Consider the following 19,076-nt stretch of genomic DNA (forward strand, 5'->3'; position numbering starts at 1 on the left):
TGCCAAACAGAACAAAAGCAGGATGTGTTGCAAGCATTTTCTAGAAGTTAATCATGAACAGAATAGATTTTTTTTTCAGGGAGCAAGAAGTTATTTGCAGTGTCACCTAAACACCAGGAATTTGACCTATTTTTTTTTTTTTCTACCATGTTTGCTGCAGAAGAACAAATGCTTGAAAATGTCAAGCTATCATAATCGATGAATCTTGATCCTTTTCTCCCTAGGAGCTCTTCCTCTGGCATTTCACAATCCCCAAATCATTTATCTCTCTAATCCTAGCTGGGCGCTCTTCCATCCTTTGATGTTCAACGTTGCCTTCAGTCATATCAAAGACACATTCAACGACCGCTGGCTAATACTGGTGCATTTACAGTAATGTAGCTTAATGTGCTCTGTCCCTGTAAAAATAAATATATGAATAAACTTTATAAATAAATAAAGAAGTTATTTATTAGACTCAGTTTAGTTAGACATATTGGTCTTCTGCTACTCTAACTCATCCACTTCACGGTTTGGTGTATTGGGTGTTCAGAGATGCTCTTTTACAAATTACTGTTGTAATGTTATTTGAGTTACTGTCATCTTCCTGTCAGCTTGAACCAGGCTGGCCATTCTCCTCTGACCTCTCTCAAAGCATTTTTGCCCACAGAACTGCTGCTCATTGGATGTTTTTCGCATTTAGAAATCTCTGTAATCTCTAGAGACTGTTGTGCGTGGAAATTCTAGGAAATTAGCAATTCCTGAGATAGTCTACCCACCCAGTCTGGCACCAACAATTATTCCACAAAGTCACTTAGATCACATTTCTACCCTAATCAGATGTTATAATCTGTTTCAAAAGCTAGCCATCTGTGAATCAAGTGAAACAAGTGTTCTCTTTTCAGCATGTTGGCCTCTTGTCAACTATGACCGTAACCTGTGAACTTCTCGTCAATCCAAAAATGAGTGGATCGGCGTAAGGCGTAACACAGAGACGTAGACGATGAACGATGGTAGGAAATCACTTTATTATCAGCGAGTTGTGATTTCATTTGGGACAGGACGTTACAGACTAAAATACCAGGGTTGGACGGCATGCAGTGGGAATATAAAGACTGAAGACACACAATAGCCTCTTAATAATCTTTCCACCTTAGCAAAAACACAGCCATGCACGCAAACAGAGATAAGGGAGGGGCGACAGGATATCAGAACACACTTACAATACACTAAATATCACAAAAAATACAGATTGTTCATTACAGCCACCAGACGACACAAATTGGACCGCATACATGTAAAAAAGAAGACACAAACAAATATGCACACATACAGTACACACAAATACACACACACACATATACTGCAGAATCAGCATCGTCTAAGTAAGAAAAATATGGAAAAAGAAAAAGCAGAGAAACAAATGTTTACATTCAGGTTACACTGAAGGAATGTCTCAATAGGCTTGTCTTAATAGTAATAATAATAATAATAATAATAATAATAATAATAATAATAATAATAATAATAACATTAATTAATTACACTGGGGTGTGTTTAAAAACAAAAAGATTCCTTCCTTGACTTCTGAACTGAATAGAAGTCGTCAATAATAGCTGTTTGAATTGGAGGGATTTTGCCTGATTTCAGTTATCCTTCAACTCTTATAGATTATTACACGTATATTTTTATATGACTACACGTACAGGTTTATAAATTAGCCATGGCATACATTATGGCAAGAAGACATTTATTAATGTCAAGTGTTGTATTATAGTAATATACTGTATGTGAATGTATGTATGTGTAATATGTATGTATATATGTACTGTATACTGACTATTTTGCACAGCTGGTTTGGTATCTGATGTTGACAATACGTTAGGAAGAGAATTAAGGAGTGGAACCATTGATATAAAATTCACTCTCTCTCCCCAGGAAAAATGTGTAGAGCAGATTTTCTCTTTTTCTTTTTCCCCCCATTTCTCTCTTTCAAATGAGAAAACATTACAATGACCACAGAATATCCCAAAAAACTATGGAATAAATGAAGAAAATGTTAAATACCTGAGCTCACTTGAAATGGCTGAGAAATGGAAAACCACACAAAGTTCATAGGTCTGAATTCTACAAAATAAGCAAGACACAAACATTTCTAAAATAACAGGAATTCTTTGGTTTAATAAAAACATGGATTGTCAAATGACATATACTTAGCATGCAGATATATATTTAAAAAAGTTGAAGCAGCATCATTCAGTGAATTGCAGCTAAACAAAACAATTTTGTTATGGCCATTTCCAAACATCTGTCACAAATAAAAGTGTGCAAAACTGTCATTTCATGTAATCTGTAACCTGTGAATCATCTGTTTATATTTAAAATGTATGGATAAGACTAACAAGACCAGTCACTGAATTATGATGAGATCTACCATATAGTTCTGTAAGTAGTCCATAGTTCACCCTGACTTGTGATACATGTAGCTAAATACATAAATAAATATCAATGCTATTTTTTTGGCAAAATGAACAAAGGCGTTGTGGAATCATACACATTAGCCATCTGGAAACAGAGGACTTGGTGTAAAAATAAATCATGCTTATTAGTAGGAAAAGCTAAATTAGGATGAAAAGTAATCACTCCAGTGGAAATGAATGCAGAACTATCAGCCAATGTTTTAATGATCTAACGTACATACAACAGCCATTCTGATGTCTTTCACTCAGTGGTTTTGGTCCAACTTCAAAATGGGAAATATAATTTAAAAACTATATTCAGGATTTATCAGGTTTCTTTTGTGTTTGTTTGTTTGTTTGTTCAAAAGTGTAGGCAGGATTCTCAGTTCCATGGCAGTTTTATGTTCCTGCAAAAGTACATATAAAAATGTGCTTTAGCTAAGGGGTTCCCCCTCCTAGCGCCTGTGTGTTTAAACCTAGTTACCTTAAGGTGCAGGCAGTTTAAAAACTTTACACCCACATGGGGACCTTTTGTTGTGAAGGCTCTCTTGAGATTTAAATGGAACCAAAGACAAAATGCTCGCAATAATTGAGACAGAGCTCAAAACAGACTCAGAAAACATCCTTATTATATGAATATTGTTTTCAGGATCTAGGACACCCAGTACACAGTGTGTCACCATCACTGGTTCAACAAGTGCGTATGGTTGAAGAGTTCAATATTGGAATAACTAAAACTAAACTAAAAGAGTTTTGTAATAATTAGATAGCTGGAATGTTCCGAATATTTGGAATGTATTGAAAGGGCTTTATATCACAGGGATACTGTGACCAGTTGACTACATTTAGAGAAAGGAGAAAAGGAAGAGAGACAACTCAATACAGGAACTGATTCCAGGAAAAATCCTCAAAATCTCATTCAGTGAAAGCCCTATCTAAATATCCTATCCCTGATTTGATGTGATGGGTTCCATCTAATGGCAGTACTAAACTCATTTGTTTGGGTCACTTAAATCGACATGCTGCTCGCAAACTACCTGGAGTTAGTGGGTGTGTTGTTAAAGGCGCCAAAAAATCAAACAAACAAAAAGTGCAAAGCTTCAGAACCCTCCATTTCTTGGATTAAACTCTTCACATATAGCTTAAATGGAGGAAACCGCACAGCCCTCAATTAATTAAAAAAATAAGACACAACAGGATTCACCAAAATTATTTGTATTCCATTTTACCAATTAGGGCATTCCCTAATTTCTCTCTTGGATAAGCCTATAAACATATTAGAGAGCTGCATAGCAGAGTCTTTCATGGCATTTTGGTTTATTCCTAATTCATTATTCATAACATGTTGTTATTATTGAGGAAATCAATTCCCATACTTTTCTCCCCTGGTGTCTGAATGAATAATATACCAAATTAAAACACTACATACAGAGCAGGCCCTTTTGCAAGGGCTATAGGTTCCCTATATATAAGTGTGTCTACAGTATTTTCCTTTGAAATGTTACACTGAAACTGGGCTAAGAATGCTAACTGAGCTAGCTTGCATTGCACTCACTCGTTATATAAAAGGGACACACCTACCCATCTTATATTTTCAGTAGTTCACGTAATTATAACTGAAACCATCACAATCTACTGCTTTCAATCTGGATGCCTACTCCAACAAGGCTTTTATCAGGAATTCCACATTAAATTGAATGTATGGCCAGTTTCAGCAAACAACACACTATATCTGAAACATTAACACTGCCTACTAAATAACTGGAGCACACAAAATGAAGATTGTCTCTTATTGCTGATCTACAATCAAATTCCCTTTAATAAACCAACTGACACAAGACAACTTCAGTACCGACAATATTGCACCATTGTCACCGTCTGTTCATATAAAGTGAATACGCAAAAAAAATAATTTTAAATATTTGGGAATTAAATCTAATTTAACACCAAGCAACTCTTAATATTTACATTTATAAACATGGCAAGAGAAAACACATAGCCCTCTAGATCCAAATGTGTTTATGTTATGTGATGTGATTTTTATTGTTTTATTATATTTTGTAATGACGGAACTCTCACAACAAGGCCAAAAAGCACTACGGCAAAGGTCATCAATGAAAGCCTGCTTTCGAGCTTGGTGGGAAACATTGAACCTAAATTAATTTGTAGTACATCCATTGAAACATAATAATTGTGCACAATAAGCTTATTTCCAAATCTCATCGTGTTACAAAAGCTTATTAATGTAGGACGTCACTTCATATGGTAGGTGAGAGGAACGTTTAAACACATATGTAATCTACGTCTGAATAATATAGGAAAAGCAGTTATTGCCTTTGTTCTTTATCTAATTCACAAAAACAAAATGGGAAATACATATATTCACACAGGATATGGTTACTGGCATGCTTTTTAAACACCACTTTGATTCGAGTAGAACTACTTTTCAACGTTTACAACAGTGTGGTCATTGCTAATCACATCAAAGCACATGGTAGGCCAGGAAACACTGACCTAGGACCTTAACTTCACATAATTGGAGGTTTAATGAACACACACGTATTTATATATCTAACATAAACAACAAAACGAAAAAAGTGACGCCACTTCAAAGGTAAAAGTATGGCTTATACTCTTAGTAATTTCGATACATTTTTTAGTAATTTATACATTTTATATTTTTTATTTATTAACCTTTTTTTTTAGTCAGAGGCTATTTACAAAGAAAACAGGTTAATTTAGGGAACTATGTTTCTAAGTCTCTGGGGAGGGCAGTGGTTGGGCGGTGGGCTGGAGGAGGGGGGTGATATAAACTAAGTGGCAATAATGTGACCAGCGCTGTTACTTTTTATTGAACATGTCTTGAAGAGGACCGGGGAGGTACTTCATAACCGTGTCCATGATGCCCTCATCCTCCTCCTCTTCGTCCCCGCAGCCAGCCGGCACGGCCTTTTTGGGGCGCGTGAGGCTCCCCTCGGAGGCCTGCTCCATGGCGGCCTGGGCCTCGGCTTCGCGCTCCTCCTTCTTCTTAAGGCCGTACTGCAACGGCAAACACAAGTCAGGGGTGACGGCACGGCACTGTATCCGCGATACAACAACAACAAATGGCATGGCACGGTTACTATAGTCAGCTGTAACAACAGTCGACTGCGATGCTGGTGTTCAGGAACAGCAGCCAAACGTTTCAGCCAAACGTTTCAGCAATGTTGCTGCAGCCCAGTGGTTGTATTGCAGTATATGTCGTTATCATCAGGAAGCCATATCTGTAGTAAATGTGTGTGTTTGTATGTATGTGCGTGTAAGTATACTTGTGTATCCAGAAGGGCAAATAATTCAGCTCCTGTGATAGCAGAAGTTTGTAATTGATCGGAAACCACCATCTTGTAGGTGTCAGCCACGGGACGAAATTCAAAATTATACAGAGCCTTTTCAGAATTTGAAGATTCTGCAGCTGTCGTGGTTACATAAAAAATATGTCACCCTCTCCCAACCTCCCCTTGTGTTCCCCTCAGATAGCAACAGGTCAAGAAGATGAGTACAATAATCACAATAATAACATCTTGTCTACTAATAGATTCATTGAGGTCCATTCACCATCAACAAGTCAGACACAATCCACAATTTCACATGCTATTTATTATTCAAAAGCAGGCTTTCTCCTTATTTATAAGCCTACTGAATATTAAAAAAACCTAATAATTTGAGAATGTATTTAGATGATCACTGATATAATATGGGGTCACAACAATGAAAATGCCCTCTATTGTGGAGCTGAGTCTCCCTGTTAGCACATTTTTTGAATTGCGTTATTATGCATTTGGTTTGCTGGACCATTGCCGTGAAAAGGAGAGGCGGAGTTACAGAGCAGAATTGAAACGGGAGATAACGTTATAATTAGTTACGTGTATAAATCTAAATTACCCAAAATAAGTGACTGTTAGTTTATTAGTTAGACAGTAAGTGTGTAGTACTGTACAATATCTATATTAGTAGTTATTAGTAAGTATAGTGCTATACAACATTAACTAGCGAGAAAGCAGGAAGTAAGGAATGCAAGACTGGGAAGGAATCGTTGAAACCCGGAAATCTCCGAAACCACCAGAATAGTGCAGCACGCAGACAGGGGAGTGACTCTGGCTCAAAAACATACCAACACAGACTGAACAGGGGATGACAAATGCAATGAACAGTAATGGATGATGAAGCAAAAACCAGAAATGATAATGAAAAATAATAAATTACAAGAAATAAACAAATAAACTAACAGTCAGAAACATAACAAAAATACAGATAGAACCGTTATACAGATAGAACGAGTTTTAATGCTTTCAAACAGTTGTTACCATAGTGATTGAAAAGTGCACTGTTATAAACTGAATTAATGGAAAAAAAGGGGGTTTACAATATAAAACTTGTCAGGGAGGAGAGGCTATTATCATGGGAGACTTCAATTACCCAAACATTAACTGGAATTTGGTGACCGGATTTGGTGATGTTATAAATGACCCTTTTTGACACTGTGTCAGTCAGCCGACAAGAGGGCAATCAATTCTAAATCTGATGTTATGTAATGATTCTGACAGGATCTGCAGTATAGAGGTAATGGAACCACTTGGGACAAGTGATCATTCCACATTAAGGTTTGACGTATTTTGGCAAATTAAAATGGGCTCCTCTAAGTCCAGGATTTTGAATTTCTAGGCACGCCAACTTTAAAGAGATGTGATCAAATGTAAGTAATGTGGACTGGGAGCAAGTTCCTGATTGCAGGACTGTGAATGAAAAGTGGGGCAGGTTCAAAATGGTTATACCTGACGCGCAGTGTGAATTCATTCCAAAGGTTCGGAAAAGTACATTGAAAAAAAAGCCTCCATTGCGGAGTAAAGTTATACGTAAGAGTTTACGAACAAATTATAAACTGTATAAGATATATAAAAAGGACAGTACTGAGAGTAATAAGGCTGAATATTGTAATATGCATGCTAAGGTTAGCCAAAAGGCTACCTGAAAGGCAAATTATTATTATTATTATCCCCAAAGTACAAAATGTAATCCCAAGCATTTATTTCAATGCTATAATAGGAAAAGGAAAGTTAAAGATGAGGTTTAATGCAGTAAGAATAACAAGAGAGAACTGCTGTATAAGAATAAAGATATTCCTGATGCCTTAAATGGCTACTTTTTTGAGAGTTTTACCAGGGAGGAGGTTAGTAATAGCCCAGAATGAATATACAATACTCAATATGTCTTACCTGATATTAAGATAGTGGATAAAAAAGTACTAGACAAAATGACATAAACTAAAGACAAATAAGGCAGCAATGGCATATTCTCTACTTTTAGACAGTCTTTAGGAACTGGAGAAATACTGGATAACTGGAAACAAGGCAATATAATAGCAATATAGTACATTAGAAAGGGGACCGTACTGATCCAGGAAACTACAGGCCTGTCAGTCTAGCTTGCATCACGTGTAAAATACTGGAATCTATCATTAGAGACAAACTGTTATTATTTCTTGAAAATAGCCAGCATGGTTTTCGTAAGGGCAGGTCATGCCTGACAAACATTTTGGCATTCTTTGAGAAAGCTACCAAGTGTTTTGAGTTTAGCAGGACATATGATATTGTATATTTCAATTTCCAAAAGCATTTGATAAGGTACCTCATTATCAAAATGAGGACGGTGCAAATTAGAGGAGCCATTTCAGATTTGGTTCTGAACTTTTTACGCAATAGAAGACAAAGAGTAGTAGTAGGAGGGACTTTATCTGAGGAGGGTATTGTGGGAAGTGGAGTGTCACAGGGCTCAGTGGTGGAACCGCTGCTCTTCCTCATTTACATAAATGACCTTGACAGAGGCATTGGAAGTACTTTGTTAAAATTGCAGATGATACAAAACTAGTAGGTTTAGCTAACAGTTTGGAATCTACTAAAGTAACCCAGGAAGATTTAAACAGAATCCAGAAGTGGGTGGAAACCTGGCAAATTAAATTGAATATAAATAAATACATTTGGGAAATAAAGACATAAGGCAGTAAGATTACATGGGTGGAAAGTGATTAAGTTGAAAAAGACTTGGGGGTAATAGTTGATACATAGCCAAGGGTATTGAGTATAAATCGACGGAAGTTACACTCACCTTACACAATACCATTGTTTGACCACACTTAGAGTACGGTGTGCAGTATAAGAAAGATATAGAGGTGCTGGAAAGGTTCAGAGAAGGGCAACCAGATTGATTCCATGTATAAAAGATATGAGTTATGAGGATAAACTAAAATGCTTAATCTCTAAAGGGATTAACAAAGTGAACTAAAGGTGATTCTTCAGGGTGAGTTTGGTTAGTAGAACGAGAGGGCAGAAATGGAAATTGGCAAAGGATAAATTCCACACAGATATTACGAAGTATTTTTTCACAGAGTGTGGTCAATAGTACCGTTTACATGGAGTCTTTTATTCCATGTTTAATCGGATCAAATTAACTGGCCAATGGGAATAAGAATGCCTCAGTTGGAACAAATTATCCTTTTCTGATTGAAATTTTATATGGTGCTAGATGCTATTTAGCATTTAGGCAAACTAAGCAGTCGGTACACTTGGTTGGAAAAGGTGAGCATTGCTGGACTGAATAGCCTGTTCTTGCCATTATGTTATGTTATATTAAGAAGTGAATGAATAACACAACATAATTCCTTTAGACTGAGATAAACTAAATTTAAAAAAAATTGTTCTGCCAATTTCACTTTGCTTTATTTTATTTATTTATTTATTTTAGAAGTTTATTTCAGGGACATCGTACAAAAAAACATTAGTCTCCGAAGAGAAAAGATGCATTGCACTAGATTATAGCTTTTGCTATTTTACATCTCCAGTCCCTTGTACATACAATATAAAACAATACAATAAAAACATACAATATAAAACAATACAATTTAGAATAATTGTTAGGGGTGCCAGTAATTCTGGCACCTGTGGTTTGATATTACTATATAAAAAAACATTGAGACATGAGAGTAAATGTATTGAAATTGAAGTATATATTTTTCCTGTATGTTTGAGCATAAAATATAGATCATTATCCAAGTTGTTTATTATATGCAGCCCTTTCCTGTGTGTGTGTATGAGTGTGTGCATCGTAGTGTGCTCAGGGGGATGCCATAACAGGGTGACAGATAGCCTCTCTTGCTTGGTGGCTGACCGAGGAGCAGTGAAGTAGAAAATGCATAGCAGCCTCTCCTGCTGGACCCCAGCAGGAAAGAGCGGGAGAGAGAGAGACCTGCCGGCCTGTTTCAACAGTGACGCACTGATCTCCGTCCAGGGACCCAGAAGGACCCGGTCCGCACCGGCGCCTTTATGCTCTCACTCAAGTTCTCAAGGTTAACGTTATGCTCCTGGAATATTCCAGAGTATTCCACGGACTTACTCAGCTCTAAATGATTTTATTAACATGTGCATATATAGGTTCTCAAAATAGAAACAATGAGTGGAGATAAGCACCCAAATATCCCACTGACAGGGAGGGGGGTCATGGCCTGCCTCTTAACCCCCCCCCCCCCATTTTGCATGATCTATGCATATAGCCCTTCATGGTTTTCAATCTATGCCACAGTTGGTGATAATCCAGTGTATCACCACACTGTACACCCACTAGAATCCCACAGGGCTCCATAATGCGTTATTGTATAGGGCATGGGGCAGAACATGTGCAGCATAGAAGCATGGCTGGGTGCTTCAAATAATCTACAATAGGTAAAATTCTCAAATACTCATTCAAATACTCAAGTTCATAAAATCCTTCATCAGGCAGGTAGGCAGGCAGACAGACATGCATGCATGCACTTCCACGCACGCACACACACAGAGTCATTATTTTCATTTAATTGCAAAAAAACCCATTAATTATTATAATACAACACATTCAATTATTGCCACAGTATTCATGAAATATGATTAAGAGAACTGAAAATTCCATTCCATTAGCAGAAGCTTTTATCCAAAGCAACGTACAAATAGTGCATACAGTACCAAGGTCATGAGAACAAACTACAGAACAGGTCAGATCAGTTGTACAGCCATGAACATTAAGTCTAGTACACATTGTAAATAGGCCATGTTCATAAGTAATAAAGTCAGTACTGTATGGGTAAAGTTTTGTTTTTGAATGTATTTTTTGAAATCGAAGCTAGGAACACTATAAACTGCAGCATGTCTTAAAATTAGCTGAATTTCTCTCAAGAAAGAATTGCATCAGGAATCAAAATGCCAAGACTGTGTGAGCTACGACAAGTTCAATTAAGTTGAAGAAATTACACCTCAGCACCACAGTTATTTATTGCGATCATGAAACTCTGGATGGTTCAATCAATCACTGCAGTGAAAAGTAACACCTCAAGATTGAGGTCAAGAAAGGGTTTGAGCAAGAGCTCAGCTTTTAAAAATACAGTGAACTCCCAGGTCAGCGAAGGTCATCATAAACCAGGTGCTAATATTCACTCAACCCACCCTGTGCTCATTTAACAGGACACAACATGTCTGTACATGCACCATCCAGCTACATAGGACAAGTAATGTAGCTACTGTGATAGCAGGATTTTGTAATTGATTGGAACCGCCATCTTGTGGGTGGAAGCAACCGTACGAACCTCAAAACTATTCAGAATTTGAAGCTTCCATGGCTGCAGTGGTTACATTTCTCACTGCTAAAAAATGAACACTGAACCTCGCATGGATACTCAGCACAAATCTGGGCTATGAAATAAATGAGGTGTCAGTTCTGTCAAAAGTGAACCCCATATTAAAATTTGTCAAGATGTATGTCCACCCATACAGAAACATACTGAAATAATACATTGAAATTTTTGCTGCATTGCACAATGTGATTGTCAAATATGAAATTATTGAAACTGACATGTAGGCCAATATCTTTTTTAAATGCACTGTTGTGAAAGATAACTTTATATCTTTATATTTATAGCGCTGGAAGCTCTATAGACTGTAGCTGAATAACAAGGCTAGATGTGGTTCTCGCTTCTTCTTGTGAGGTTGGTTCTTACTTTATTACTTTATTACAATTATAATTAAGTTTTTTAAATAAACGTGAAGGATGTGCGTCATCAGGCATTAGTATGCCGTATTAAAAATATTGGCATTTAATTGCTCTCTGGGATTTGGTATTCATGTTTTTTACATTTCAATGGTCCATTTAGCTTTCTAAAGCCCTGAAGCACTTCTGAACCATGGATCTGAGGTTTTGACAGCCTGAGCAAGTTGCTAAATGTTGGTGTGGTGCTGCTCATCTGGCTCCTGGAGGTCACCAGGGTGACAGAGCTGTATAAGGGTGAAGGAACTTAGCTTATAATGCTAAGGCTGCTAGTTTGTTTCCCAACCGTTCCCTCAACCTGAATTGTTTCAATACATTTCAGTTAGAGTTGTGTATATGTAAGCTTTGTAACTTGCTGTGGAGAAGAGCTTCTGCTAAATGCCAGAATATGTAAACAGATTGTATGTAATAAATATATTTATGCCTGGATGTAATGAATACGGTATATATTAATACATTGACCATTTTTGCTGCATTGCACAATATGATTGTCAAGTATTAAATTATTGAAACTGAAATGTAGGCCAACATTTTAAATGCACTGTTGTGAAAGATAATATAAAAAAAGTGAATATTCATGTTGTCAGCATAATGCCATTCCTTATGGCATTTACAAATATATATATTCTTGTTGGGTTCTATGTATTGTCAGAGTTACCCAATCATTAATAATCATTAATAACTCCAAATGATAAAACCATAATGCTCACTGAAAAATGTTAAATAGAAGCATTTTTTTGCACTCCCTGAGAATGTTCTTTTGTGGAGATAAGAGCCTTATATTACAGCATATTTCAGTTAAATGAAACACTGCCAGTCTATTTTTTCGTTTGTTAGGAAGCAGTTAAAAAACCAAAATGCACTCTGGAAAACTGCCTGCCTGTTCTCCAGGCCCTTTGTCTCCCATTTGTTTACTTTTCATTGTGAAGTTGCGCTTTCATCCAAAGATCGCGGCTAAATGGTTGTGCCAGTCTACAATGCACGCAGCTGCTCGGGTGCTCCCTCTCACTCCCTCTCTCCCTCGCTTTCTCTCTAACTGTCTTGCACTCTCTCTCTCTCTGACAGTGACATTCATCAAATGCATGGCAAAGCTCAGTCACTTCTGTTCTTTTATTCCCCCTCTCCGGAGCTCTCTGATGTCTGACGTTCGTCCATGTCCGTTTCCAAACATCATCCAACTCTCTGGACTTTGAGAAGTTAACGAATTGCTTTTCTGGCTGATACATAAAGAAAAGTTCAGCCAGGCACAGTGCTGGAAGCTCTATAGACTGTAGCCGTATAGAATGTGGTTCTCATAATTGCATATTGTGTGTCGCTACTTATTTTATTACAATAAGTTATTATTTAATTTCGTAACAGATTTGAAAGATGTACACTCATTGAATCATCTGGCATTACTATGCCCATGTTTAAAATATGAGGACTTAATTGCTCTCTGGGATTTGGCATTCATGTTTTTTAAATTTCCTTTAAGCCCTAAAACACTTCTGAACCACGGGTCAGAGGTTTGGACAGCCTGCGCATGTTGCTAAATGTTGGTGTGGTGCTGCTCATCTGGCTCCTGGCGGTCACCAGGTGACAGTGCTGTATACGAGTGAGGGAACTCAGCTTGTAATGTCAAGGCTGTTTGTTTTTTTCCCAACTATAACATAAACTCAGCGTGTTCCGAACGCCAGGTTAGCTCACAATGTTCCGAACAGTGCAACTTTCACGAGAACTAAATAATTACTTTGAGATCAGCTTTGGTTTTTGTGTGTGTGTGGAGTATAATTCCTTCCCCTTTCATAAAAACTTGGTACGAGTCACATACGGAATCTATTTCAGCATACAGTGACAAGGTAACTGTGCTCCACTGTGACATTGTGGTGGGGAAGCTGTTGCTAACGAGAGCTTACACGATCTTCCGAACACAGGGACGTTGTGCAGTTATTTGTTGTTTTCCCTATAGTTATTGGTCCAATTCACATTTGGGCCTCGCCACCCCAGAAAGTCAGATGTTTTAGTATTTATGAAGGACCCCTGTCAGTCAGGCACCGTGGAATCATCCCAACCTTCCTCACAGTACCCCTGCATGGCTAGGTTGATTGTGGCTAGGCTTGCATGAGTACATCACATGACTTATATAGACGGAATTTAATGTATTCACTTTCCTGTGAAAAGGTCAATACTTTTTTCTGCAGATTTATGGGATATATATGTTGAACTGACATATTAAATCACGTCCCCACACATGGCCTTGTCTATGCGCTCAAATCGTGACTCCTTTTTGACTTGCCGATGTCCCAGTCACAGAGATTGACACTTGGAGTTTGAAAAGAAAATTTTAAAATTTTATTTAAAATTTTATCCTTAGTACAACTAACATTTGTGCTGGTATAATACAGCATAAACCAGCTTGCATGTGTCAGACTCACTAATAGTTTTGATGCCGTATGTATACGTAATATTTATGTAACACACAGAATGATATGTGAAAATATGATATATGTCATTATTCACCTTATCCCTGATTCCCTGTCTCATGGACTCTCTCTCCGCCTCCATCCTTGCGTATTTGGCCTTCCTCTCCTCCTCCTGTTGCCGCAGGGCCTCTTGTCTTTCTTCCTCCTTTTTCTCTGCATCGGGATCCTTCTCTTCTTCCCCTCCCAGCATCTTACCCATGTCCTTGGTTGCCCCTTTGTGGGACAGGAACAGAAGAAGAGAGAGTGAGACATTTCCGTTCCACACCTACACACATGCGCACACACACACACACTCCTACGTGCACGCACACACACCTACGTGCACACACACACACACACACCTACATTCACTCGCACACACACACACACACACACACACACACACACGCAAAGGCACATATGCATATGAGTGTATGCATAGACAGGAACGCACATACCTACATGCACACACACACACACACATACACACACACCTAAGTACACACATGGACACACACACGACTACGGCACTCAGACACATACACACACCTATGTGCACTCTCTCACACACACACACACACACACACACACACACACACACACGCCAGCACACAAAGACACATATGCATATGAGTGCATGCATAGACAGGAACGCACACGCATATGCACACTCACACACACCTAAGTGCTCTCACATACACACGCCCGTGCGCACCTGCACATGAAGACACACACACACATATGTGTGCATGCATAGACAGGCACACACACACACACACACATGAATGCCCCACACACATGCACACGCCACACATCTGATCTCGGAAGATGACCTTGAAAAAGTCATTTACTTTGAAGCTGTTTTAATGGATGCCGCGTGGATCTATTTTAATGGATCACAGCATGACTCAGGTGGCACACTGAGATTAGGCCCACAGCCATCTCAAGGCCAAGGCCAAGGTGAACATCCAGAACACAATGATTGATTTATAACAAAATTAAATATTGAGCTACATTGCCACTTACATTGCTTCGCTGCTCTTAAGACAAAGACCCCTACTGTCTTGTGACTTATCTGTTCAGACCAGATATTCAGTAGTTATTGCAAAAAAGAAAATTATTATTATTATTATTATTATTACTATTATTATTATTACTATTATTATTATGGATATATTTTGGGATTTTAAAAAAAACCTTACGAAGTGAAATCACTTCAGGAACCTTCTTGCGGCGCTGACAGAAGTTGCTTTAGAAAATGCCGTGCAGAAAAGAAAGGAGAGACGAGATGACGGAGCGCAGCATTCTGGGCCGTCACGCCCGGACGGCTCTGTCAGAAGGGATGAGCGGGAGCACACATCACGGCCGGACGGGCGCAGAATGGCGGCACGCAGGTACACTGTGGCCATGCCCTTTGCTAAACATTTCGTTTTGTGCTCCCCCCCCACCCAGCAACAGGCAGTGATGTGTTAAAGCAGTAGACCCTACACCCCCCGCCCCCCCCACCCACCACCTCCTCTATCACAACACACAGAGCTCTCTCTCTCTCCCCTTCTCTCTCTCTCTAATTAACGAGCCTGCCTCTCCCCCTCGTCCTTTCATTAGCAGGTCGGCGTGTTAAACCCACACCTCGGACCCCTGCCCATATTCCCCACTGTCTGTAGGTCAAACGGGGACTCACAGCCCTGTTATATTACAGCTTCAGGTGGCTTTACGTGTTATTAAACGTCGCTATGATATGTTATTTCTCTTTTTTTAAGGCCATATATTTTCGCAAATTCCTTTTCTGGCTGTAATCCCTTGCCAGTTCCTGTTCGGAACACCAGGAATGATGCCTCGCTCCCCGGAAAACAGACGCGAACGTTATTTGATGCTCGGTTTTGGCATTTTGGCAAACGGCGGGACCAGATGTGTTTTTCCTTTGTGTCGCGTTGAAAAAGCAGCGCTCAGTCACACACAGGCATCACTTCACACGCAAGCGGCGCGTCTTCTGCCAAATGGCTGTATAAAAAAATAAAAAAATAAACGAGAGCTCGTTAAAACGAAATCAGCGACAGCGCAGAGTGGGCTACGCTGAGCGATCCTAATGGCTCCATGTGCATTATAAAAAAAAAATCAAAAGGAGCGAAACGTAGGGGCATATGTTTGCTGATGTCATCAGCGTGCAATCTGCATGTGAGGCACATGGCAGCCGTGCAGGGCACCGAAACTCCCGGCTCTGTGCTACCGTTCCATAATCTAGCCTTGGTGAACACGTGCCACACAGCCTGTGCTATTCCTAGAAATAACATAGGATATTTTAAGAAACCTTTAATAACATAATTTACATATGAATAAAAACGTATAATGCCATAATATAGATCCCCAGAATCCATAAAACACTACAAGCCTCACAATTTTTGATATTGAATGAATGCTTAATGTGAATAACAATGAACTGTCCTTGAGTCTAGAGTCTAGTTGATATTATTTTAAATCTTTCGCAATTTGATTACAGTGTTTTGTTGGAGTTACAGTTTCATAAAAAAATTAAGGCATAAAATGAAATCACTCTTAGGCCCTGTGCTGTACAGTACAAACATATCACATTTAATTATGTGATACTGTATCTTAAGAGCATCTAATAACTGAATATAATTAGAAACTATAATTGGGTTTCAGTATGTAAGATGGGAGATCTCATTTGCAAATTTAACCCTTAAGTCACACCAGCTGCTGTGGGTTTATTTGAATTCATTCTGTTTTTTTATGGTGAAATTTTCAATCAACCTCGTTACAATACACCGTTTGAAAGGGTCTATGTCTATAAAACTATTTTATGCTGCCAATGTTTTATCAAAAATAGTTCCCCACTTTGTAACCAGGCAAAACAGGCTTGTATGGCCCTGTATGGAAACATGCAAGCATTTCTAATGGTGTATAGGTTGTTAGGCTTGCATAAAAGGACACATTCTGTTTCTCCCGTGTGGCATTTCTTGGTGGCATTGTCATCAAATTGCCAGCATTCTGGATGTGAGCCTCCATTGTGTTTCTAAGCTGACCAGGCATAGCCACAACCATCTGTATCCACTCCATAGAAACCTTTGAGGTGAGAAAAAATGTCTACTTTCACTCATGACATGACGCAGATGTCCTCAAATTGGTTGTTGGAAAATGATGAAACAGGAAGCTGATATTATTTTTGAAGATAAGAAAAGATCTCCCAGCATTAATGCTAAATACAAATATCTACAGTAGCCTACATGATGCATTGTAGATTTTAATCTGTTAGGAGGCAGAGCCTAGCATACCAACACATATTTTTGATATTTTGCAGTAAGACTGGTTGTTTGTCAGTGTAGATTCATTTTATTATTCTGTGTATGTCATTATAAACAACTACTAGAGACACCTTTTTTAAATTTTTTTTAAAATATTTTTTCAGCCTTTTTCAGCTTTATTGGATAGTATAGTATAGAGAGACAGGAAGAATGGGAGCGAGAGAGGGAAAGACATGCGACAAATGTCAGACGGTCGGATTCTAACCGCTGACGTCGCGGCTCGCAATGAGCATGCGGTCAGCGCTCTACAGGCTGCGCCACCGAGACACCCTAGAGACACCTTTAATGATCAATACCATGCATACTTTCATTTATCCAGAGCTGATTCAGAATAAAGCTATCAGTACATGTCCAATATCCTACTGGAATTTATGTGCAGTCTATATCATCAAAGTTTTATTCCTGGTAAATATTCTGCTGTCCTACAGTATATGTAAACAGTTTCTAAAGTGGTCTGAGACCATATTGAAAATCTGGGAGTTATTTTCATGTAATCGTGGAAATAAACAGAAAGTTTAAGGATTTTGAAAATGTTGAAGTAAATTAAAGTTACTTCAAAGCTGTGCAAGAACTACTTGAAGACCAAAGAAGAGCAAGGAGTGCTGGACAATCCACAATCACATTTATGCCACTTGAAGACATTCAGTAAAATCACAATATGCCCTTCAGAGAATTGTTAAATAATGCTGGGATAACATGAATCATCAGGTTTTGCACAAATATGTAGAGTCCAAGACAGCTCATGTACATGTTTCCATTAAAGCGGGGGATAAACCAAATACCAAGAAATTCTGAAATTCATGTACATTTTTCACAGATTCAACTTTTCACTCAAATTGTTATGCTGATATTATAATTTGTTATGAAAAAAAAAAGATATTCAATTTGAACAACAAACAAAGTGCATACCCATAACCAGGGGTAAGTGCGCTGAAAGACCCTAGAGGGGGAAGTACAATTTCAATTGCCTCTTGGCCAGGGCTCTGCATTAACAAAATGTAGGAACACACTAGCACATTCCAATTAGTAGATGTACTCTGAAATTATTATTTTTCTAGTTAGCATCAATTTTCAAGGAGCAAATGCTCCTAAAATGGAAGCACTGTAGAGCCCTGTTGGCAGAGAACAGCCACTGACAGACTGTTGGACAGGCTGTTGGACAGGCTGTTGGACAGACTGACTGAGTTTACTCACTCATACATGCACCACTGTTTAAACAGCTGAGAACTATTCCCATAGCCTGCTCTTCTTTGCTCCTTCACATGTGGATGTAGGCCTTTGGGGACACATCAAATGGTCCCACCCCAATGCCATCATTTTGCATTGGGTGTTACTGTCCTTCCCCAAAAAACAAATGAAAATATCATGTTTGTTGTCCCCTCAAAGTTGAAATTATATGTGAGATGTACCGTGTACGTCATTGAGTTTCCATAACATTACATTACATTACATTACATTATTGGCATTTGGCAGATGCTCTTATCCAGAGCAACATACAGTTGATTAGACAAAGCAGGGGACAATCCTACCCTGGAGCAATGCAGGGTTGAGGGCCTTGGCCAAGGACCCAACGGCTGTGAGGATCTTATTGTAGCTGCACTGGGATTCAAACCCCCAACCATGTACCTTAACCACTACGCTACAGGTCGCATAACATAGTTTAATGTTAATGTTTAATGTTGGTTGTATTGTTCACAAGTTGTCAATCAAGTCTGCACTTGCGTATGCTGTCTCTCTTGGGAGCTTAGCCTACTCTCCCCATCTGTGGAAATGCT

General features: G+C 38.6%; 1 protein-coding gene across 1 annotated transcript in view; it reads right to left on the reverse strand.

The window, feature by feature from the left end:
• Positions 1-988: 988 nt before the first annotated feature.
• The window catches only part of LOC133134596 (complexin-1), a 51,435-nt gene continuing 33,347 nt past the window's right edge, over positions 989-19,076 (reverse strand). The window contains exons 3-4 of the mRNA XM_061250805.1: positions 14,040-14,215; positions 989-5,477 (exon numbers count right to left, since the gene is read on the reverse strand). Coding sequence (XP_061106789.1) covers positions 5,280-5,477; positions 14,040-14,215 — 374 coding nt within the window. The 3' untranslated portion in view covers positions 989-5,279. The remainder of the gene's footprint in view (positions 5,478-14,039; positions 14,216-19,076) is intronic.

Source organism: Conger conger, chromosome 8 (assembly GCF_963514075.1).
Source record: "Conger conger chromosome 8, fConCon1.1, whole genome shotgun sequence".
Classification (NCBI taxonomy): domain Eukaryota; kingdom Metazoa; phylum Chordata; class Actinopteri; order Anguilliformes; family Congridae; genus Conger; species Conger conger.